The 24,914-nt window shown below is 36.0% G+C and overlaps 2 protein-coding genes across 7 annotated transcripts in view; one reads left to right on the forward strand and one right to left on the reverse strand.

The window, feature by feature from the left end:
* The window catches only part of LOC125654001 (sugar phosphate exchanger 3-like), a 34,814-nt gene extending 30,856 nt beyond the window's left edge, over positions 1 to 3,958 (forward strand). For all 6 annotated transcript variants that reach the window (XM_048883735.2, XM_048883737.2, XM_048883738.2 and 3 more), the window contains 2 exons: positions 1,263 to 1,328; positions 2,236 to 3,958. In XM_048883735.2, the coding sequence (XP_048739692.2) occupies positions 1,263 to 1,328; positions 2,236 to 2,406 (237 nt within the window). In that variant the 3' untranslated portion in view covers positions 2,407 to 3,958. The remainder of the gene's footprint in view (positions 1 to 1,262; positions 1,329 to 2,235) is intronic.
* A 3,230-nt stretch (positions 3,959 to 7,188) lies between these two features.
* LOC125655925 (ryncolin-1-like) lies at positions 7,189 to 20,447 on the reverse strand. The gene is made up of 6 exons (XM_048886461.2): positions 20,356 to 20,447; positions 19,740 to 19,880; positions 9,785 to 9,923; positions 8,442 to 8,538; positions 7,933 to 8,097; positions 7,189 to 7,471 (listed from the first exon to the last, which is right to left on the reverse strand). The coding sequence occupies exons 3-6, from the start codon at positions 9,809 to 9,811 to the stop codon at positions 7,227 to 7,229; spliced, it is 534 nt and encodes a 177-aa protein (XP_048742418.2). The 5' UTR covers positions 9,812 to 9,923; positions 19,740 to 19,880; positions 20,356 to 20,447; the 3' UTR covers positions 7,189 to 7,226.
* Positions 20,448 to 24,914: the final 4,467 nt, after the last annotated feature.

Consider the following 24,914-nt stretch of genomic DNA (forward strand, 5'->3'; position numbering starts at 1 on the left):
AAAAGTGAAAAAATCAAGATTTATAAGGGGAAAAGATAAGAGAGAAATATTTTCTGAGAATGTGATACAGTTAGAGCTAACAAAATCCTTTGCTGGATTCTGACTTATGATTGACGGAGCTGCGATGTAACCACTGAGCTAAGGACTGTTCCAGAAATGATCAAATGGGGGGGTCGGGCCGCAAATGATATTTTTTTGTGTGGGTGGTCGTATTTTTTCATATTTTATTTGGTCCGTGGTTGGACTGTTAAAAAAATATTTATTATGGGTAGTGGGTAGTTTCTATTGTATTATTTTGTGCCACGTGGGTGTTGAGTTTTCAGAATATTTTTATTGTCGCTCTGGTCGTGTTGGTTACAAAACGTCGGAGGGAAAATTGAAAACGTGCTTTCGAAATGCTGCTTTCGAAATCGGAAATCGGGAGTAACATAGAACTATTCGAGTTGTCGCTTTTTGCAGCGCATAACTTTCCATTACGGCACTCTTCAAATTAGAGGCGCGTTTAGTAGGGTCCCTTTGAACGTGATGGCGGCGAACTCTGTTCTGTAGATTATTACAGTTAGCAGTGCATCGATTTTGGAAATATTTTGAAACCAATAAGTATTCCGTTTTCTAATAAAAATAGGCAAACCTTAGTTGATTTATACGAGGGTACCGATGCGTTATATTTATCAGTCAGTGTGAAGGTGATATAGAGGCCTCCGGACGCGGGCTCCATTAGAAGACGAACGATTCGTGGAAAAACATATCCATACCCATTTCATGATAATAGCATCGTTTGGACTCCCAATCTTTCCAACATTCCCGCCATAGATGCCTTTGATTGTTGATGTGACATCGTTTCTTCAGAACTACTGTGATACAATGTCGCACAGGCATTACCGCGTCATTGACTAGAATGTTTGTCCCGAAAACCTCGCGAGATTTGTACCGTTTTCATTTTTAAAAATATTTTTGTGGTGGGTCTGGTTAGTTTTTTTTTTAATTAGATGGGTCATTGTAAAATGAGTTTATCAATTTGATGGGTCATGGGGTAATTTTTTATTTTTTTTTATGGGTGCTTGGTATATACAAAAGGTTCCTCCCGACCCCCCCATGTATTTATTTCTGGAATAGCCCTAAGGTGTTAGTTACATGAATCAGCCGGGATGCGCAGTTTGACTAAAGCAGGAAATCTGCATTGCTGTGTGGAGTACCGCACAAAAAAATTAAATTGAGATGTTGTTGACACAGCTTGGTGATTGTGTATTGTGACTTTTCAGATACTGGTGCCCGTGATACAGGACAGACTGGGCTGGAAATCTGTGTTTTATCTGTTTATGCTGATGGTAAGCTGTGTTTTATCTGTTTATGCTGATGGTAAGCTGTATTTTATAAATCTGTTTATGCTGATGGTAAGCTGTGTTTTATTTGTTTATGCTGATGGTAAGCTGTGTTTTATCTGTTTATGCTGATGGTAAGCTGTGTTTTATCTGTTTATGCTGATGGTAAGCTGTGTTTTATCTGTTTATGCTGATGGTAAGCTGTGTTTTATTTGTTTATGCTGATGGTAAGCTGTGTTTTATCTGTTTATGCTGATGGTAAGCTGTGTTTTATCTGTTTATGCAGAGGTAAGCTGTGTTTTATCTGTTTATGCTGATGTTATAAATCTGTTTATGCTGATGGTAAGCTGTGTTAAAACCACTTGCAGTGTATGCAGAAATCTACAAAATCTAATATTTACATACATGTATTCAATGTTTTTACCCTTGGCATTTATACCAATTGAAATGATAGTCATTTCCTCATGAATGTGAACAACGTACATGTATGTATGAATCTTTATGATTTTAAAAGCTGGGAAGTCTGACAGAAATGAAAGAAAAATGTAAAAATTAGAAGTGAATTTTAGTTTTGAAAAGACATGGGAATATGAACAGCAAGGCTTCACTTCATGAAGTCTGCTGGCTTATGTGTTAACACACTTCATGAAGTCTGCTGGCTTATGTGTTAACACACTTCATGAAGTCTGCTGGCTTATGTGTTAACACACTTCATGAAGTCTGCTGGCTTATATGTTAACACATTTCATGAAGTCTGCTGGCTTATATGTTAACACATTTCATGAAGTCTGCTGGCTTGTGGCATTGCAGTTTATGCCCTCGTGTATTCTCAAAATCTTTAAATTTATTTCTCAAGAAATATACTTCCCTTTCTATTCATTTTAGACATACTTTCACTTTCGATTCATTTCAGACACTTCTGACAGCTCTCTGCATTCTCCCATTGTTCGTGAGAGAAGTGAAAGACATTTGTGCAAATTACAGGAATAGAACTGGAAATTTGAGGTACAAAGGTGTGTCTGTCACAAACCAAAACTCGTCGGAGATCACTCAGGGCGAGGAAACGGAGGATCTGTTTGACTGACCTTGACACAGTTTCATTGATGTGACCTTGTGTCTGTTAAGCTTCCAGTCATGCTTCATGTGTCAGCTGGACAAGTTCAGACAACACATCCATTTGAATGTTACACTAGAAAAATTTAACAGGTGCTCAAATAGTGCCATTTCCTGTTATGAGATTTTCGTGCCTATATATATATATATGTTCTATATGGTATATTTTTGTTAACCATACATCTCTCTGAAACCATTTCCATGTACAAATATAGACGAGTTCTTTGTTGAGCCTATTATTATATAGACTTTCTTCACATGTATTTTATGCAAGTAGCAAACTATCGCAGTGTCTATACTGGATGTGATCGGGGGTTTACTACCATTATGAACACATTGTTTTCCAGCTGTTGACTTGGTTTTTCTAAGTAGACTTGCTTGAAGCTTGAAAACCAGTATAAGAGGAATTCAGTTTTTTAAAATAATTTTATTTCGTTATCTTCAGCACTTATCTAATCAGTAATTATTTTTATATCAAGTTTCTGTAGTTGTAAAGTTTTTTAATGATTTATTGCAAAGCCACAATTTTTTTTTCTCCTATGCCCATAACGTTTTTTGTATCATGTTTTTACAGGTAAATGATTATTGGTTTTTACTTATCTTTAATTATGGACAATTTCACTGTGATTTGAAAATTGGTTGTAAAACCTACTTTTACAACATTAACAATAATACTATTATTATTTTTAAACCGTTTTTATTTTACATAATGTGTTATAGTTATGTTGCTAGTCTTTAAAGCGACTCTGGATATTCTACTCTCTTTTTATCGTATATATTTTTATCCTTACCGTGCATTTTTTTTTTCGTGCAAATTTTCATTATAATTATGTACATGTATCATTTTAATGTCAATCAACACATGTTTACAAGCAGCTGCTTGTATATTTACATGGATATCTCTGTGCACATTGTATATTTACATGGATATCTCTATGTACATTGTATATTTACATGGATATCTCTATGTACATTGTATATTTACATGGATATCTCTATGTACATTGTATATTTACATGGATATCTCTATGCACATTGTATATTTACATGGATATCTCTGTGTATATTGTATATTTACATGGATATCTCTATGTACATTGTATATTTACATGGATATCTCTATGCACATTGTATATTTACATGGATATCTCTGTGTATATTGTATATTTACATGGATATCTCTATGTACATTGTATATTTAAATGGATATCTCTATGTACATTGTATATTTACATGGATATCTCTATGTACATTGTATATTTACATGGATATCTGTGTGTACATTGTATATTTACATGGATATCTCTGTGTACATTGTATTAAAGTGCAGTGGATATTATTAATGATTGATCCATTGAAGGTTACAATTAATATACATGTATAGAGATAAGTTCTAAAACTAAGACATGTGTATAAAAGTTGTTATGAGTAATGAGTCATATGCACATGCATATGCAACTGAACAAGTGTTTAGAATAATTGTGAAACCATGAATAACATTAATATTAAATCTTAAGAATAAACATATTGTTCTTGTCATATGATGTGTGGCGGATCTGGGTTTTTTAGCTCTTCTGAGCCGAAGGCTCAAAGAGCTAATCATATGGCCATATGTCTGGCGTGCGGTGTGCGTCAACTTTTTGGAAAAAGGGCTATATCTCAAGAACCCCTTGGTCAATTTTTGTCAAATTTGTCACAGGGTATCCTTGGCCCAAGGGCTTTCATTTGTACTAAAACTAGGGTTGTGGCCCTTTAACAAGGGGAGATAATTAGGAAAATGCAAACAAAAGTAGTGGTTGCTAAAAATCTTCTTCTCAAGAACCACTGGGCAAATTATCACCAAACTTATGCATAAGGATGAGGATAGGTTGTAGATAAAAAATTGTTCAAGGTATCATCCTGGGGAAAAGGGTGTGGTCTCAAGGTCACTTCAAAGTTGACCTTAAATTTTGTTTTGTTGAAACTTTGATATTTTGCTTAGTATAAGGACTAGGATCATCAAATTTTGTCAGTTGATGCATCTTAGGACTTATATCATGTTGTCTCAAAAGTAGGTCATGGTGACCTACTTTTTGAATTTCGCAGGTAATTATTATTAAATGGATTTTGATGCATATCTTAGACACTTTTGAGCCTATGATCATCAAAAGTTGTCAGTTGATGGATCATGGGACCTTGAAGTGTGTCATGTGAAAAGTATGTCACCATGACCTACTTTCTGAATTTTATGGCTAATCATATATGAATACGTTTTAGGTTGTTATTTCAGATACTGAGAGGTTTAGAATCATCAAATCTTGTAAGTTGATGGGTCTAGAGGCCTCGAAACATATTTGTAAAAAAAGGTAGGTCACAGTGACCTACTTTTTGAATTTTGCAGACATTCAAATTTCACATTTTCAATTTTAGATGCATATTTTGGACACTATGAAAGCTAGGATCATCAAACTTTGTCAGTTGATGCATCTTGAGTCTTCATAGTTTGTTGACCAAAATGTAGGTCACCGTGACCTACTTTTGGAATTTGACGGCTATATTTTAATATTTCAGATACTATTTGACTTACAATTATTAAACTTTGTCAGTTGATGCATGTTGAGTCTTCAGAGTGTGTTGACTAAAAAGTAGGTGAGCGTGACCTATTTTTGGATTTTGACGGATATATTTGAATATTTCAGATACTATTTGATTTACAATCATCAAACTTTATCAGTTGATGGGTCTTGAGTCTTCAGAGTGTGTCGACCAAAAAGTAGGTCACTGTGACCTACTTTTGGAATTTGACGTTTATATCTGAATATTTCGGATACTATTTGCCTTCAATTATCAAACTTTGTCAGTTAATGCATCTTGAGTCTTTGGAGTGTGTCGACCAAAAAGTAGGTCACTGTGGCCTTCTTTTGGAATTTGACGGCTATATTTGAATACTATTTCACTTGTCAGTTGATGCATCGAGTCTTCAGTGTGTCGACCAAAAGTAGGTCACCGTGACCTACTTTTGGACAGTTACATTTAAATTTTCAGGTACTATTTGACTTAACATCATCGATTCTAGGCCCATGGGCCTCTTGTTTTATTACTTAGAATTGCATTAAATTCAAGCCCCGGTTGTTAAATCAGCTTCTCATTACTTATGAAGTTCATTTACTTACTGCCAGTCATTTAAAATGTTGAATACTTTTCATATTACATTTGGTGCCGTTCACCACCCCTAGACTTGCAGGTGAAAGTCCTGCCAGGGGCAAAAAGAATCTGGGTTGTGTGTCTTTGAGTGCGAAAACAATTTAAAGAGGGAGAAATTGTAAATGACCAGATGGAGATTCGAACCCAGGCCCCGTGCATTTCTAGTCGGGTGCTCTACCAATTGAACTATGGCTACAGGTGATAAAACCCATTTGACCGCTACATTCTTTCCTCTTTGAATAATATAATTTGTTTATAAATATATATCAACACAATGTTGTCAAAATCTAAATCGAGATAATTGTGCGTGCATTTTGTAGTACTGTAAACAGACGCTTGTCATTAACCAGAAAACCACATGCGGAGGTCAGGACACCGAGTCTGTCAAAAGCATTCAACGTTTCGGCATAGGTTAATGATAATTCCATTAAGGGTGCATGTAGAAAGAAAAAAGAACTGAAATTTCCTGTTGCCATGTTGAGAGTTGAGTCACGTAAAGTTTGGGGGGGGGGGGGGGGCATTTGAATCTCCTTATCTATCTGTTTGTTTGTAAATGTCTGATTTTCTTTACTTTCATTGTATCTAACAATAAGCATTCATGTTGATTTAAATAATTCAAAACTGTTCATTATCCTTTCCTTATACATAGAATACTTTGAAATTTGACATTGAGACAATATATGTACTAGAAGTACACTGGTTATTAATTTTAAAAAACGCAGAATTTTATATAAATTAGGGTTAGTTTTGAGTTAGTTTTTTATTTGGGGTTCTATAGGGTATTCCTGGGGTTCTGTGGGGGTATTTCTGGGGGGGGGGGGGGTTATAAGGTTAAAAGACGCACCCCGTAATATGCAAACATAAACAGGGTTCGTGCCCTCTGTTGAAAATGAAAAGTTTAGATGTCTCAAATGCATCTTTCCGTCAGTTTTAGAAATTTACGTTTGTTGCTATGTTTTACACATATCAAATACAATTGTTATTAACAAATCTTCTCTTTTAAAAAAAAATCACTAAAATCTTGTTCATGATGGTGTATTTTGACCATAACGCTGATACATGTACATGTATGTTGTGTAAGGAGAGAGTTTAATCCTGTGGATGACGTAAAGGGCGTCGATATGATACTGTGTTTCATATCTTGTGGCCTTATTTGTTCGCCATCTTTTTGCTCTGGGTTTGTTTTGATGAATTTTTATTTGTCATCTTATAGCGTAGCATTATTTAAGTTATTTTGTCTTCTTTGGGGGAAATCAGACTTTGAGTAATTTAGCTTTGCAGGTACTTTGATGTAGAATGTATTATCTGATTTCCCCCAAAATCTTATGTTGAAGATTTCTTTCGTCATTTGGTATTGTAATAAATGACAATTTTTCAATCTCAATCATTCTTTTGTTCAGATTTTTTTATGACAGCAAAAACGAGTTACGGTGAGCAGAGTTTTTGGGTAATAAAAGCTGATAAACATAAAGACTTTGATGGACACTGATTTGTAACAGCTCTGTTAAATATTTAGAATCGACAAACTAAAAACGAAGTAGTCATTAATAAGGAATACAAGATACTGTACCACCATGCTTTATTAAGCTTATTGACAGAATGTATTTACTATAATGGTCGGATCATCATATATGTTCTTTTCAATGCCTCGTGTCTATTTCCAAACTTATGCCAGTTAAGGTATTGAGTATTAACCACGGCAGAGTTAGCATACTGCCCATTGAGGTTGGAATCATAACAACGATAATACCACCACGCTCCTTTATGACTCGTGGCACAATTTCCTCCATATGTGTCGTTGTCCTGATCCTTTGTTGAATATTTCATTCCATTATGTGGGCCAAGACTGTCTCCTTAAATATAGAATAATACATATAACACGATATACATGAATATGCTTCTGAATATTTGAGTAACGTTTAATACTTACAGGAAATGACTACATGTGACGTCATATGTAATGCTGATCCTGCATTTCTACATCAGACGTTTAAAACATCTGTCCAGTTTTATGCCGTTAACAGAAGAAGCCTTAGGTGCATGTATGACCATATTAACATAATATGGAAAATGATGATACTTGAATAATGGCTGTTGTTCATTTTATGATAAATATAAAGGAGAGAATATTTAGAACCGCATCTTTTAGATAACCCAAAGCATCATGTATGGTCAACATTTATTGAATTTCGCCTGGTGCTGGTGACGTCTCAACAGGATTGAGATGTACACGTAAAACTGAAATCGATTAATTTACACACTGAATAGTCATTATTAGCGGTATAGCCTGAGAGACAATGAAAACTTTCCTAACCCGCAGTGCCCTTGTATCCTGATACAGTTAGCTTATATTTGCTGCTTTCGTCACCAACAGAGAACTTGGAGTATTTGGCGTAAGCCTTCTGACCGTTAAATTTCTGAAGGTCCACCCGAAGGGCATTGTTGCCGGACTTTGTCAGCAAGTGTAGAGCGTCGTTTCCTTTAAAGGATAAAAGTTTCCATTTACAATCCATCTGTTGACAAGAACATTTTTGATTTATTTGCAATGCATGTTCATCAGCTCTCTGATATTTCTAGGAGTTTATGTTCGTCCTGTTCTTGATTCTATATCCTTTATTGGATTATAAAATTGATGAATATTTATCTTCATATTTTTTTCTATCTTCAAAATGTTCTCAGTAATAAATCTTTGTTTTATCATATACATGTAGTATGATGTAAGTAACAGGATGATTGGGGGGAAAGAGGACATTGTAAATATTTTCAAGTTCAATTATGACATTTATCACTGCTCGTTATCTTCACATTTTCATATACTTATACCTATCCAATAATTTTTCTTGGGATCTCCAAATCCATTTTTGTAGGTTTGCCATGTCCTGTAAAAATCTGTCGACCCATCAAGTCTTTTCTGGATGACCTATAAAGGCGAATTTTGAATCAAATGGATTTGACGCTAAACATATAATTTCGTTCCTCATTGAAATCCCCATACTTGATATTCAATTAGACACTAAATGCAAGGTGAAGATAACGAACAGTGATCAATCTCATAACTCCTACAAGCAATACAAAATAGATAGTTGGGCAAACACGGACCCCTGGACACACCAGAGGTGGGATCAGGTGCCCAGGAGGAGCAAGCATCCCCTGTTGACCGGTCACACCCGCCGTGAGCCCCATATCCTGATCAGGTAAACGGAGTTATCCGCAGTCAAAATCAGTGTGCCAAGAACGGCCCAACAATCGGTATGAAACACGTCAGACAACATTTGACCCAATGCGACGTTGTATTGGTGAACTAGATCGTTATAACGACCATAGAATTTGCGAAATGCTGACTTCAATCGAGACCGTTGAAATCTCTGCACCATCAACTCGTTTGTCAGCAGCCTACCTCGATTCAAAAACTGACCATACCCAGAAGAAGCTCTTGCATATCGAATCAGCTGAGACATATAAACACCATATGCAGGTGATAATGGAAATAAATCTAGTTCATCAATACAACTTATCATTGGGTAAAATGCTGTCTGACGTGTTTCATACCGATTGTTCAGCCGTTCTTGGCACATTGATTTTGACTGCGGATAACTCCGTTTACCTGATCAGGATATGGGGCTCACGGCGGGTGTGACCGGTTAACAGGGGATGCTTACTCCTCCTAGGCACCTGATCCCGCCTCTGGTGTGTCCAGGGGTCCGTGTTTGCCCAGCTATCTATTTTGTATTGCTTGTAGGAGTTGTGAGATTGATCACTGTTCGTTATCTTCACCTTGCATAAATATATCTTTTCACTCACATTTTACTTCCAATTTGTAATAGTAGAAATTATAACGATGCATGTTCTCTAAAAAACATGTTTTTAAAACCTGCTTCTTAATATTAGCATGTATTTTTGAAATAACAAAATATTTTCAAATCACTGATTTACTCCACCTCAAAATTGGTTTTTGTAATGTTGGATTTGATCTACATTTGCTCCAGCTTTCATTTTAATTCAATATATTTCAAATTTTTTGCATACAACCTGTATGTGTAACCCTAACATTATCAATGATTATATAAAAAACAAAAAAGTGTTGGATATCCATGTCCATATTATAAATAAAGTCTTCTCTCTTCAGACAAGATCATTAATAAATCAATGAACACGATATTACACACCGTCCACCCGCCTCCTTCTGTTGTCATGTCACAGTACACGAGTTTCTTTGTTTTAAGGTCCGGATAAATCGCATACACTCCGTCCTGTTTCCTGTATTTGGTCTCTTCTTCAATATGATTGAACAGTCTCTGTATTTGGCTAGATGAAGTAAAACATTCATTTGAGGTAAATATACCATACATATTTGAAATTCAAATTAAGAAAACAATAGGATATAATCAACGAGAAAAGAAAAATATAAAGTCCCTAATCTCGATGACATCATTCAGATTCCAGTCCCTAAGATAAAAGTCACTCATATGATGGGGTGGTATTTGATGATTATTTTCAATTCGTAGAGTTATCAATTATCTCGTACTTCTAGACGCCAAAGTCGCTTAGAATCGGATTGGGTGTTCCATTGTATATGAACTGTAATCAGAATTTTCAACATGAGTGTACAATCATAACCCGAATAAGGTGTTATTTTGCGTGCTGCTACATTTTACTAATTTTTACGGGTTTGCGAATTTGAAACGTCATAGAAGTAGGATTTCATCGCGTAAAGTTTTTAATTGTAGTTTACAGATAATGGCGGGGAACACGAAACTATGTCAGACTGGTAATGTAAAGTAGTTTTCCCCCCGATTTTTTGCTATATAGTACATTTACTCCTAGACATAAAGCTACGGTATAGCAGAATGTTTCCATAGTAACCCCCCATCCATGCAGTGTTTATAACAAATGTTTTATTTTCATCTTTCACTTTTGATGAAAAACAGGAGACACTTATTTGGGTTTGTCCGTAAGTCTTGCAGTCTGTTTGTAATATTAACAGGTCCAGTCCAAAGACTATTTCTACCTACGTATCTACTTATAGTTAAATTGGTATTTAAACCTACTCCAGGTAGCTATTTTTACCTATTTTTTCCTTTACTTGCATTTCATGGCCAAACGCAGGAACGGCGCAATATGGTGTGTACCAAATTTCTTGATTCACTTACATTGACGATGAATACAACAAAAATACTGGACTAAAAATGATTACTTTCTAACCTTTCAAATTTGCATCAATAACTACACCGAGTTCCATTTTTAGGAGCTTAGACTCGAAGCTACGTGATAAGAAGTCTAGAATGTCTTACAAATCTGTATTAATTTTAAAGTTTACCTTCATGCATTTTAACATTAACGGTTTTGGGGGCGATTTTTCATGCATTTCCTCTACATTCTCCACCATCGTAAATTATTCAAATTTACATTCCGAATTTTGCCATGCACATCCACAACATGATACATGAAACGACTGACCTGTTTAAGAGATGTGCCTTAATTATTATTTATTTATATTTTTAAAAACAGATAAAAGTAGGTAGAAGTAGCTACTTTAAGTAGGTTTAAATACCAAGGTAGCTATTAATAGCTACATAGGTAGAAATAGTCTTTGGACTGGACCTGATTAATTCTGGATGATATCTCTAAAACTTTGGCAGTCTTGTAATTAAATTTTATATGATGAATCATGAATCTTTATGACTAAATGAAACCCTATTTATAACATCAAGGTAGAAGGTGCTGTATTGTAGTATCCTTAATTCTCTTTAGTTTTTTGCAAATGAAAAGGTGAAGACGACAAACAGCGACGAATTCCACAAGTCTAATAAAGAATACGAAATTAAGAGTAAGGCAAACACGGACCTCTGGATGTACTAGAGGTGGGATAGGGTGCTTAGGAGGAGTAAGCATCCCCTGTCAACTGGTCATACCCGCTTTAAGTCCTTACCTTGATCAGATAAACGGAGAAATCCGCAATCAGATGAACTCCAAAGTGTCTTGCTATATTTTGTGCCACTCCAACTTGAAGCATCCCAACAGCACGATTACGTTGGTTTTCGCTGAGTCGTGGCATGACAGAAGGGTAAATTTTGTCAAACCTAAAGTGCTTTCCTTAACGAATAGTGCCCAAATAAACCTGGACGTACTAGAGGAGGGATAGGGTGCTAAGGAGGAGTAAGCAGGAATAAGCATAGAATTTAAGAAATGCTTACTTTAAACAAGACTGTTGAAACCCTTGTAAGGTCAACCTATTTCTCAGCAGCCAGTCTCGATTTAAAAATTAATCATATGCAGAACATGCTCTTGCGTATCGAAGCATTTCAGAGACATAACTACCATATGCAGGTGATAATGGAATATTGCAACATAAATATGGAAAATTGACGATTGACAAGCTGAAATCAGCCCGTTTGTCGTAAAGTTGAGTTGTCAGATTGTCGTTATCTAGAATCTATGTTCAATATGTAAGGGGAGAACATTTTTTATAAAAAAAAAATAAGTTGTATCAGATGGGATTCGAACCGGGTGCCGAGAGAAGGTCGCGTGTGATGGACGATAGGCATTAACCTCTGCGCCATTGAGACTCTGCAACTACTTAGATATTTTTGGTATTCTGTGTGTCTGATTAGTATTGTAAAATTAATTATAATTGACTTTGAAGAGTATTATATTCTATTAATTTTGGGTAAAAGTATCTCTTGTTGAGTTAAAATAATTTCGTGTAATATTTTTCACACTTATGAAGACGGTCAGTGATTGGTCAGTATGTGTAATAATAGAACCTGCTATTGGCGGTATTTTTGCACGAGATACAGAACAACAAAGACGTGTCTGATGTTGTGTAAGTTTTTGGTGATATATTTGTCATTTTCAAGTACACAATAATTTGTCAGTGAATATTTTGAGTGCATAGATTCACTATATCGTGTGCAAGGTATTGTAAGAGATTCTTTGCTAAACAATGCTGTTAGGAAGCAGAATTCAATATTTAGCATTTGCTTTAATCAGACATATAGAATTGAGAACTAGTTTGTAGCTTAATGTTTTCTATTAATACTTAATGGGAGAATATAATTGAGTTTTACATACATGCACTTCGGTGACACAACGGTGTTTGAGTTATATGTGTGTTTCAGTATATTTACAGTGTTTATTTTATTAATAGGTCTAAATGTAGGTGATCAATGTATTACGTTGACCTTGACCTGTCGTGGTGGCCATTTTTTGGGCCGGATATTGCGTGCCTTGTTTAGGTTTGTGAACTTTGCGTATTTGCAATTGCTATTTGTTCATGTTGCTAATTATGCATGTTTATAATACATGTACTACATATGAATCCTTGCAAAGGAAATATGTTTGTATATATGATTGAGGTCAAGCAAATCTTGTACATTGGTTAAGTCACTAGAACAAATTATAATGTGTTTTTATTTATTTATATTTATAGGAGCACTGTCATTGATTCATTCATTGATTCATCATTGATTGATCACATTACACTACAACTGTGAATAAAAGGTGAAAAGAACTTGTGTGTTACAAATGGCGTCGTGGACAGGATTCACTTCGATTTAGTGTTCGTGTGACAGTGTGCAATACTCGACGAGTCATGGAGCAGCTCATCCAAGGCCTCGTTGACAAAGTTAAGGCCTTGGAAGCCAGGGAGACACAGGAACATCAGGCAAATCTGGATATGAAGAAGGAGTTGCACCAACTTCAGAAAAAATTAAAATCTTACGAGGAGAAGGAGTCTAGAGAGAAACCTGCACCAGTTGTGTATGTGAAAAGTGAGAGGAAATTTCAAAAATTCAGTGGACGTCCTGAGAAAGATACAGATCCGGATGTCAACGACTGGATAACCGAAATGAGGGAACACGTAAGAGCAACAACATCCAAAGACGGTCATGCAGATTTTGTGATGGACCATTTGGCTGGTAGTGCTAAAACAGAAGTCCGCTTACTTCCTATAGAGCAACGGAAAACCGGCGAGGAAATCTTAAACATTTTAGAACAAATTTTCGTCACTAAAGATACTGTTTCACAATTACTACAGAAATTCTACCAACGGGATCAAAAAGACAGTGAAACGCTTGAAAATTACTCGCGTGTACTACTGCAGATGATGGAACGAATCAACAGACGAGTCGACAAGAAAATGCAAATTTCGGACATTAATATAACCGAACGTTTCATAGATGGAATCAAAGACAGAACAGTCGGTCAAGAACTTAGAAAGATCGTAGTTGAAAAAGGACCTATTCCATTTCAAGAATTTCGTTTGCGTATGTTGAAATGGGTAGATGACAACCCCCCGAAAGAGCGGAAAGTGTGTGCTTCAGCATCAGTGTCAACAGAACGCACAGACGCATGGAAGGAACTTTTGCAAAAACAACAACTTATGCTTGAAAAACAACAGGAACAAATTAACGCATTACAAAACACACTAGAGAAGGTGAACGAAAAAAACCCATATTCTAGCCCGAATGGACGAGGACGAGGCAAAGGGAACAACAAGGACATTGTTTGTTATACGTGTACTGGTAAAGGACACTTTGCTCGTGACTGTCCCAGTCGTCCCAATAAAAAGAGCAAACCGAAGAGTGACCCAAATGGAAATCCCCCACAGTAGCGAGCCGTCTAGTGGAGGGTCAGGACAAAGGCTCAACAGACAACATTAAAAATAAAATTCAAAATGCAGTCAGGGACTGTCCGGTGACATCAGTGGAAATAAATGGACATAGTGTTGACTGTTTATTGGATACAGGAGCAGAGGTGTCAACAGTCTCAGAACTATTTTATAATCAGTTTCTACAGAAAACTAGTATAATGGACACTACCAAGTTTTTACGACTTACTGCCGCGAATCAGGAGCAAATTCCGTATTTAGGATATATAGAAGTGACTCTAAAAATACAAGACAGTGTGTTCAGTAACGTGGGCATGTTAGTTGAAACTGTGACAAAAGACCCAAATGCTATTCAAGTGATATTAGGATGTAATGTATTAAAGAACATCAGAACTTCAGAACATTCTTGTTCGTTAATGGATAACCCAGTATGGAATAATGTCATGTCTGTCTTAACTTTAGCCGACAAGGAAAACTCTGTAAAAATTGGACTTGTTAAAGTTGCTGGTACAGAGTATGTTAGAATTCCCGCTAATTCGATGAAAGTTGTCATGGGATCTACAAGACAAAACAAGCGGAACGAACCCTACACTGCAGTTGTACAGGCTGTCACTGCAGAAAATGGATCTCTGCCGAGAAACGTCATGGTGATAGACACTCTTGGTGTTGTTGACAATGGAAGAATTCCTGTTAGGATAATAAACATTGGGCATGAAGACGTTTGGATTCAACCAAAAAGTCGCATCGGTACGTTACACCTTGTTGATATTTTGAAATCCACAGAGGATGAATATGTTGTTGACATTGAGAAATCTGAAATCAACATCCGTAGAGTTTCAACGTCGCCTTATACAGATTCATTTGAGGTTGAAAACATTTTATCTGACTTGGATGTGGGACATGAAACATTCACAACATTCACAACAGAACAAAAGGATAAACTACGTGAACTGTTTGTCAAACATCATGATGTTTTCGCCAAAACTGACGAAGACTTAGGATATACACAAACTGTCACTCATCCTATTACCTTGACAGACGATCAACCAGTAAAAATTCCTCATCGTAGGATACCACCAAATCAGATAGTGGAAGTGAAACAACACATAGAAAACTTACTAAATCAAGGAATAATCCGAAAGAGCATCAGTCCTTACGCATCGCCTGTGGTGATAGTTAGAAAAAAGGACAATAGTATCAGACTCTGTGTTGATTATAGAGCTCTCAATACGAAAACGATAAAGGATGCATACCCTTTACCGAGGATAGAAGAAGCATTAGATGTGTTGAATGGAGCCAAATACTTCAGCAGCATAGATCTAATACAAGGATATCATCAAGTGGCCGTCAAAACTGAGGATATTCCAAAGACCGCATTCCGAGTAGGAACTGGAGGACTGTTTGAGTATGTGAGAATGCCGTTCGGTTTGTGTAACAGTCCGGCAACGTTCCAAAGACTGATGGAAGCGTGTCTCGGTGATGAAAACTTTGATATTCTTGTACTGTATTTAGATGACATTTTGGTATTTTCACGGACTATAGAAGAACACATTCTTAGACTGGACAAAGTGTTTACCAAAATTAAGTTACATGGACTTAAAGTGAAAATGTCAAAGTGTCATTTCTTCCAGAAGGAGGTTAGGTTCTTAGGACATATTGTGTCCGAGAACGGTGTTGCAACCGACCCAGATAAAACAGCAGTAATCCGATCATGGCCCATTCCAGTCACCGAAAAACAACTACGTTCATTCCTTGGACTGGCTAGTTATTATCGTAAGGTTGTACAGGGATTTGCCAGTATCGCATCTCCTCTCCATTCTTTATTGTCTAAACCGAAAAACACCAAACTGAAATCCGAACAATTTCAAGCACTATGGACTGAAGAGTGTACTCGGGCATTCGAAACATTGAAAGAGAGACTTACGTCTGCACCAGTGTTGGGATTTCCTGATTTCACTCGAGAATTCATCTTGGAGACGGACGCTAGTCTTGAAGGTCTTGGAGCCGTTTTGTCGCAAGAGACACCAAATGGTAAAGTAGTGATTGCCTACGCATCAAGATCACTCAGAAAAGCAGAGAAAAACATGGAAAAATATAGTTCTATGAAACTGGAATTATTAGCACTCAAGTGGTCAGTTAGCGAAAAATTTCGGGACTACCTTCTTGGATCGAAATTTATTGTGTATACTGACAATAATCCGTTAAGTTATATCCACAAAGCCAAGCAGCGTGTCGACGCAACTACAATGCGCTGGATCGGAGAATTGGCTCAGTTCAACTTCTCGGTGAAATACCGTTCTGGAAGGGTCAATCGAAATGCGGATGCTCTGAGACGACGACCTATTTCATCGGAGATAGAAAGTGTTGTGGATACACTAAACAGGATTACGCAGAGTACATCATTGGAGGTGTTAAAGGGAAGCATGAACTATATTGGTGAAGAAGCAGCTAACGTTCAGTTGCGTTCCGTGTGTGCGACAGCTACATTACCTGAATTTATCCCAACAGACATTGCGGCACTTCAGGAACATGATCCGGTCTTAAGTAGAGTGCGTTATTGGATGGATCGAGACGATAAACCGTCAGTTTATGAATTGAAACAGGAGCACAAAAGTGTCAGGAAACTACTTAATCAAAGAGACAGACTATTTTTTGAGAACTCTGTGATATTCAGGAAAATTCAGGATGAAACAGGAGAACAGAATCAGCTTTTGCTTCCGGAAGTTCTAAAACAAAAAGTTCTACAGAGTGTTCACAATCATGCGGGACACCAAGGCATTGAAAAGACATATTCATTGCTAAAGAAAAGATGTTTCTGGCCAAGCATGCTACAAGATGTTCAAAAATGGTGCAAGTCCTGTGAGAGATGTTTGATAGGGAAGGCTCCCCTTCCTGCCATTAACCCCCCAGTCAGCAATCTTATGGCATACAAACCCTTAGAAATTCTCGCTATTGATTTCACAGTGTTGGAAAGGTCGTCAGATGGACGTGAAAACGTGTTAATTATGACGGACATATTTACCAAATTTACGCAAGCTGTAGCTTGCAAGGATCAAAAAGCAACAAATGTGGCAAAAATCCTTGTTAAAGACTGGTTTGTCAAGTTTGGCGTTCCAGCACGTATACATAGCGACCAGGGACGAAACTTTGAAAGTTCTGTTGTCCGAGAACTGTGTAATTTTTATCATATAGAAAAATCACGCACAACGCCTTATCACCCTGAAGGCAACGGCCAATGTGAGCGATTCAATCGCACCATGCATGATCGCTTAAAAACGTTACCACCTGAAAGAAAACAGAGATGGCCGGAGTATCTTCCAGAGTTGGTTTATATATACAACTCCACAGTGCACTCATCTACGGGATACTCTCCACATTTCTTGTTCTTTGGTCGAGAACCTGTCTTACCGGTGGACTTCCTCCTTGGAACCAGGAATTCGTCAAGTAGTGATGCTAACGTACCTGTATCCTTTGATGATTGGTTAGAGAGCCACAAAAAGAGGATGTGTGAAGTCTACGAGTGTTCATCCGCTAACTTGAGGAAATCGGCTGAACAAAGGAACAAACAGAGGAACAAAAAGTCTACAGATTCATTTATTCCGATAGGAACCCGAGTTCTAACGAAGAACAGAGTTCTTGGACGCAACAAGATACAAGACACGTGGTGTTCCACTCCGTATAAAGTTGTGAAATATCTTGGTGATAATGTGTATTCTATTCAACTCGCGGATGGATCTGGTCCAATAAAAAACGTCACTAGGAAGGAAATTTTAGACACCGGTGAAAAAGTGACCGCTAGTAGTGATGATTCCGAGACGGAGGATTCAGATAGTGATTACATTCCAGAACAAATACAAGAAGTGATCCAGGCTGAGGAGTCGTCGAGTCATCGCAAATCAGACGAAGAGTTCGTTGAACCAGAACAGCCGCGCCGGAGTAAACGAACAACGGCTGGAAAACATTCCAATCCGTTTAAATTACCGCAAAGTGTCGTGTCGTCAAACTCTTGTAATCAGATTTCGATCCAGAATTCAAACTTTAAGGAACTTAGTGATGCTATTGTGAATCTTGGTGTTACATTAAGCGCAACCCTTAGTGATTCTTGGACTAAACAAAGTCAGAATAGAGACATAGTTTAGAGTGTCTTGTGCAGAAAGAAATATTGTATATATTTTTAAAATTTATTTTGATGTCAATGTTTACATATTTTTAGAGTTGAAGTAAATTTTCCCATTGCTGTGGTAAGCAATGATAAAAAGTTGGGAGATTTGTAAGGGGAGAACATTTTTTATAAAAAAAAAAATAAGTTGTATCAGATGGGATTCGAACCGGGTGCCGAGAGAAGGTCGCGTGTGATGGACGATAGGCATTAACCTCTGCGCCATTGAGACTCTGCAACTACTTAGATATTTTTGGTATTCTGTGTGTCTGATTAGTATTGTAAAATTAATTATAATTGACTTTGAAGAGTATTATATTCTATTAATTTTGGGTAAAAGTATCTCTTGTTGAGTTAAAATAATTTCGTGTAATATTTTTCACACTTATGAAGACGGTCAGTGATTGGTCAGTATGTGTAATAATAGAACCTGCTATTGGCGGTATTTTTGCACGAGATACAGAACAACAAAGACGTGTCTGATGTTGTGTAAGTTTTTGGTGATATATTTGTCATTTTCAAGTACACAATAATTTGTCAGTGAATATTTTGAGTGCATAGATTCACTATATCGTGTGCAAGGTATTGTAAGAGATTCTTTGCTAAACAATGCTGTTAGGAAGCAGAATTCAATATTTAGCATTTGCTTTAATCAGACATATAGAATTGAGAACTAGTTTGTAGCTTAATGTTTTCTATTAATACTTAATGGGAGAATATAATTGAGTTTTACATACATGCACTTCGGTGACACAACGGTGTTTGAGTTATATGTGTGTTTCAGTATATTTACAGTGTTTATTTTATTAATAGGTCTAAATGTAGGTGATCAATGTATTACGTTGACCTTGACCTGTCGTGGTGGCCATTTTTTGGGCCGGATATTGCGTGCCTTGTTTAGGTTTGTGAACTTTGCGTATTTGCAATTGCTATTTGTTCATGTTGCTAATTATGCATGTTTATAATACATGTACTACATATGAATCCTTGCAAAGGAAATATGTTTGTATATATGATTGAGGTCAAGCAAATCTTGTACATTGGTTAAGTCACTAGAACAAATTATAATGTGTTTTTATTTATTTATATTTATAGGAGCACTGTCATTGATTCATTCATTGATTCATCATTGATTGATCACATTACACTACAACTGTGAATAAAAGGTGAAAAGAACTTGTGTGTTACAATAGCAATAAATAAAATATATATTTCTGATGCCTTATTTCCTAAACTTTTACATGATTATGTCGATAATTTCTTAAATTTTTTTTTCAGTTACTGGGATTATTTCATTTTGCTGTTCAACAATATAATGATAGATATTTCTTAACATGAATTAGATAAGACTTACGCTTTTTGTTATTCGTCATTCCAGTGACTTTATAAATGGAAACAACTTTGACGTTGAAGGAGGCTAGATGGACATCTTCAATTTGGGATGTCATGATTTTCCAGGACCAAGGAATGTTCTTCAGATGGTTTTGCAGCTTTTCTGTATTGTTTCAATGATATGAATATGTAAAAGGTGACGTTAATGAACCGTGATCAATATCATAACTCATATAAACAATAACAAATAGAGTGTTGGGCAAACACGGACCGCTGGATACACCAGAGGGCCCTAGGAGGAGTAAGCATCCCCTGTCGACCAGTCACACCGCCGTGTTCCCTGTGTTTTTTGCGGAATTTTGTTTTTTAAACAATATTTTATTATGTATGAAACATAAATGGATTAGGCAGCAGGCTTGCAGCCTATATAAGCCTTCTCCAATAAGCGAATAGGAAAACTTACACACAAAATACAATCGCAAAATATATAGACAGATTTACAAAACATAATTTGTTACCTTTGTAGTATCAAATCGCATACATTTCTACCCGCAGAAAATAACCATCATAAGATATCTCATTCTATCGTAAATATGATATAGACATTGTAAATAGTAATAACTTAATAAGGTACATACTGTGAATCGTTGGATGGACTTTGTCCGTGTTGGATCTGTCCGGCAGAATAGCACATAAGCACAGTAGAATGATACACTTCATTGTGTTAATGTGTTACTGCTACAAAACATTTCAACATATTTATAATACCTAAGAAATGCAATCCTCTAATTTGTTTGAAATCCGACACCTTTTCATGAGAAATCTAATCTTTGTTCGCTGTGTGTCCATGTCACATCAACATGTATATAAGACTGTGTGTTGTATGAGAGAACATTATAGAAATGTTAACACTTCAAATCCATTGTCAAATCTACATTTTTGTTTGTGACAAATATTTTCTAGAACTTCTACAATGTTTTCTTTACATACTTCTCTCAATAGATCAGGTATAACTCAAAACCCAATATTAGAATATAGCCCCGCAATAAACGCCCATAATCTGTTTTTACAAATAATTGGAATATACGATGCAATGATACTTTGGAAAATGACATTTGAAACGTTTTGTAATAATCTACAAAAATTACCTCATGTCGAACAATTTTTTAGTACATGTGTATACACAATTCTATTGATGATATATATTATCAGTCTATGCAAATTATGGCGCTACAAAATTGAAAGGTATCAAAACGTATGAAGTTCATGTTTTGTTTTGACAGCTTTTATTAAGGTATGCATTCCTCATTTCACTTATTTTCTTTTTATTTGCAAAAGATGAAATGGTTATTTGTTTTTGTAATCGATTATAAACATCATGGAGTACAGGTGTTATCTGCAGATCAATATCCAGTGATGGATACCTCAGTAGGGATAAATAGCATTTAACAGACACCTTCAAAATAAAGAATTCCGAAGTATGTCAATCATCAAACACGTTTAATGTCAACCTTATTAAACCATCTGATATTGCACCTGCCACTTTCATAAAGTGTATCACAGCATATGTTACTGTGTTCGTAATCGATAATTTAACAAATATCTCATTCATTGATGACAACGAGTGGTAACTACAGTTTGGCCTTGAATTCTACATCCCACTTGTTCATGGCTGAAATAATTGTTCTGGTCACGTGTAAAAGATAAACAATGTTGAAATTGATGGTTCTTCCTAGTTCTGTTTTGTCAATAGGAAAGGCCACATTACCACGTGGGCGCACTAATTCGTACAGGGACGACAGCTACTATTGTGAAATCCGAACATTGATAACTACATGAGCTCTGTATGTACGGAAATCTACAAGTACAGTGTAGTACATATTGTTGATAAAAACTCGTTTTATTTCTAAATACAGGTTCACTGCTACAATATACTTTTCCGAATGACAAAACATGTCTCGCAACTTACTGTGAATCGATTATGAAAATCAGTGTTTATCGATATTTCTAAACCTACATATAATAAGTGGAGTGTCATGAATATTGCTTAAGCATTTTATCTATCTTACCTAGCTGTTTAACGATAGGAGTAATACATGTTTTATTTACAGTTACAGTCGCCTTGTTTTCCGTTGAGAAAGGCAATGAGATGGAGAAAGACAAATATGTCCAGAGTGAAATATGGAAAACGAGTTGAATTTAGTTTTAGGCATATCATGTAAAATTAAAATCTTTTCTTAGAATGTCATGTAAAAGGACAAAACTACAAGTCTATGTTGATAAACAAAATATGAATATAAACACTGACAAATACAAATTACAAGTTCATGCTGTGCAAGGAATCAGCATTGAAGGCGGCCATTTTAGTTCAACGGAGCATTCCCCCTCACTTGTTTGAACCTCTGATTACATCTTTATTCTGAAACACATTATGATGAATATTGTCAGAGAAAAGAAAGTAGCATCTGCTTGCTTTGTTTATTTCCAAAACGCATTTGATACTGTTATCCACACAGGACTAAAACGTATATGCTTGATACTGGGAGTAGGTTCGTTCTACTATAATATTATCAAACCACTGAATGAAGTTAGTAGATCTTGCATACGAATTGAGAACGATGTAACTGATTTCTACTCGATTAAATTAGGGGTCAAACAAGGAGATAATCGTAGCCCAAATCTATTTTAAAATGTTTATAAATGATTGACCAAATTATCTAGAAAAATTAACACCTGTTTACATTAATGACTCACCGGTACATTGTTAAGGACAGAGAAAACTGTTTTTCGCAAACCATACCGAACATGGCTGTTTTTAATTCTCTTGATAATTGTTCGTGAAATAGTCCTTATTCCGATAAAAAAAAAAGAGAGTATGTTAACTTTCCCCAACCGCATGCGTATAGTTGCGTGCTATCCTGTTATCAAGCTCCGGTACAATCGAAACATCGCTCAGTCTTTTCCGTCTAGTCGCGAAGTTTTTCTCGAATTCAGGGAAGATGGATTGATTAATTGATTGTTTGTTGTTTAACGTCCCTCTCGAGAATCTTTCACTCATATGGAGACGTCACCATTGTCAGTGAAGGGTTGCAAAGTTTAGGTCTATGCTCAGAGGTTTTAGTCAATGAGCAGGGGCATCTTTATCGTGCCACACCTGCTGTGACACTGTACCTCGATTTTTGCGTCCTCATCCGAAGGACCGCCCCATTTAGTCAGCACTTGCAACAAGCAAGGGGTACTGAGACTCCCCATGGAAGAGGCCGAGCAATGCTTCGATTGGCTCCAGTGAAAATGTACATTTGTGCATGCGCATTATGACTTATGATTATAACATCCGGTTTAACCTTGCTGATATATATTCTCTGTGGACCTCGGAGTCAACGCAATCATATCACAATGTACTTTCGTAGAGCATACTAGTGTCAAAGTCAGCCAATGAAGTTAAAGTCAGCACGTCGAGCGAAAGTCCAGTAGTAGCACATTAATATGTAGCACGCTGTCGCAGTGATGAAATTGTATTTGATCTGAGATTTACTTAACAAGTAGACTTGTTTCTTCTACGTTGACATGCTTAGAAAGTTGAAAACTCGTGAATAAGTGATTTTCCCCTCAGTTTATTCAGTTGAATCTTTAGCAATTACTTATAGTGAAAGAATTTTTATAGACATTTTCTGTAGTTGTAAAGGTTTATAAACTGTTGGAGAGCATCGATTATTTTCATATGTCCACAATTTTTATGTTGTGTTTTTGGAGCTGAAGTGTTTAAATGTATATTTGTTTTACTACCTAAATTATTAACGGAATATGATACTGTTAAAGTTTAATTGATAGCATTACCATTAATATGTTTATTCCTTTTTAACCATTATCATCGTCTTCTGTGTTATGGGGTATGTTGCTAGTCTTTTAAAGAGAATCTGGATATTTTACTCCCTTTCTATTGTAAAAAGGTTCATCATTACACGTGTACATTTTAATCTTATGGAAAATTCAACATCTCAAAGTATATTTCCTACATTTGTGAAAGTTGTTATAAATATTGACTTGACATGCACGTGAATACGCAACTGTACAAGCGTTAAGAAGATGTTGAACCTAAATGGCATTGTTATTACATCTTTAGAATAAGCATACCTTATTAGTGTTAAGTATATTTGTATGTTGGTATTTACAGGTTTGCAGCAATTGGGCGTTTACTCTGCTTGAAGTACTAACATTACTGAATTCGATACAATACATAATTTCATTCTATTTCATCTATAAATTTCATTTACTTTAGACATTTAATGCCAAGAACTTGAAGAAATATATTATCAATTCTGCAGGCATTTTGAAAAATGCCAATACTTAAGAAGGAATAGTGCACACTTTTTAAAATGTCATCACTTTCGAAATAAGTGTAGATCTTTCCTCACTATCAACATCTGAATTGACAGACATAACTCCAGATCTCATCTGCTGCATACCCAAGAATAATCCCGCATTAGTATGTCTGGTCGCCTGGTTAACCATGTATTTAATGGTGGTCAAATACTAGCAATCACGACAACGAACTTTCTTCATTTTATTTCCGAAATTCAATTTCACCACCGCGATCCTGTTATTATCGTTTTCTACGGTAGAGGTATCCTGTGACACATTGAATCCATCGTCTCCTCTCAAACATAGGGTCTTCATCAAATGAATAGACTTCATATTGTATGACGGAGTCCATCAATAACTTCTTCCGACTGATTGACGGAAAATTTCTTGCGATTAGGTTGAACACCAATTTCCATTTAATTGAATCAAATGCTTTTTTATACATCCAAGAAAAGTAAGTTACCGTCGTTGTTAATTTTTATTTTCCCAATATTCAATTATGTCGAGAATAGTTCTTGCATTTGTTCCAAATATATTTCCTTTATATATTTATATTCATATGAAGCAGAATTTATTCAAAAACTTCTACGTGAGAAGAAAAAATCTCTCGCTGTGACCTTCAATTCGACTTTTAGATATATCGATGACGTTTTGTCTATTAACAATGATAGCTTTCATTCATGTGTCGATTTGATATATCCCTGTTAGCTCGAAATAAAGGACACCACAGAGTCGTCCACTTCTGATTCATACTTAGATAATTTATTGAAAGTAGACATTAACGGCAAACTAACAACTCAACTGTATGACAAACGGGATGATTTCAGCTTCTCCA

This window comes from Ostrea edulis, chromosome 7, assembly GCF_947568905.1.
Source record: "Ostrea edulis chromosome 7, xbOstEdul1.1, whole genome shotgun sequence".
Classification (NCBI taxonomy): Eukaryota; Metazoa; Mollusca; class Bivalvia; order Ostreida; family Ostreidae; genus Ostrea; species Ostrea edulis.

What these genes read in the sequence shown, in the direction of transcription:
- LOC125655925 (XM_048886461.2), bottom strand. Translation starts at nt 9,811, where the DNA reads ATGACAACAGAAGGAGGCGGGTGGACG. An exon ending in CAGAAGGAGGCGGGTGGACG is followed by an intron (nt 8,539 to 9,784) that starts GTGTGTAATATC and finishes TCGCCTTTATAG; the next exon opens with GTCATCCAGAAAAGACTTGA. An exon ending in AGGATACAAGGGCACTGCGG is followed by an intron (nt 7,472 to 7,932) that starts GTTAGGAAAGTT and finishes TCTATATTTAAG; the next exon opens with GAGACAGTCTTGGCCCACAT.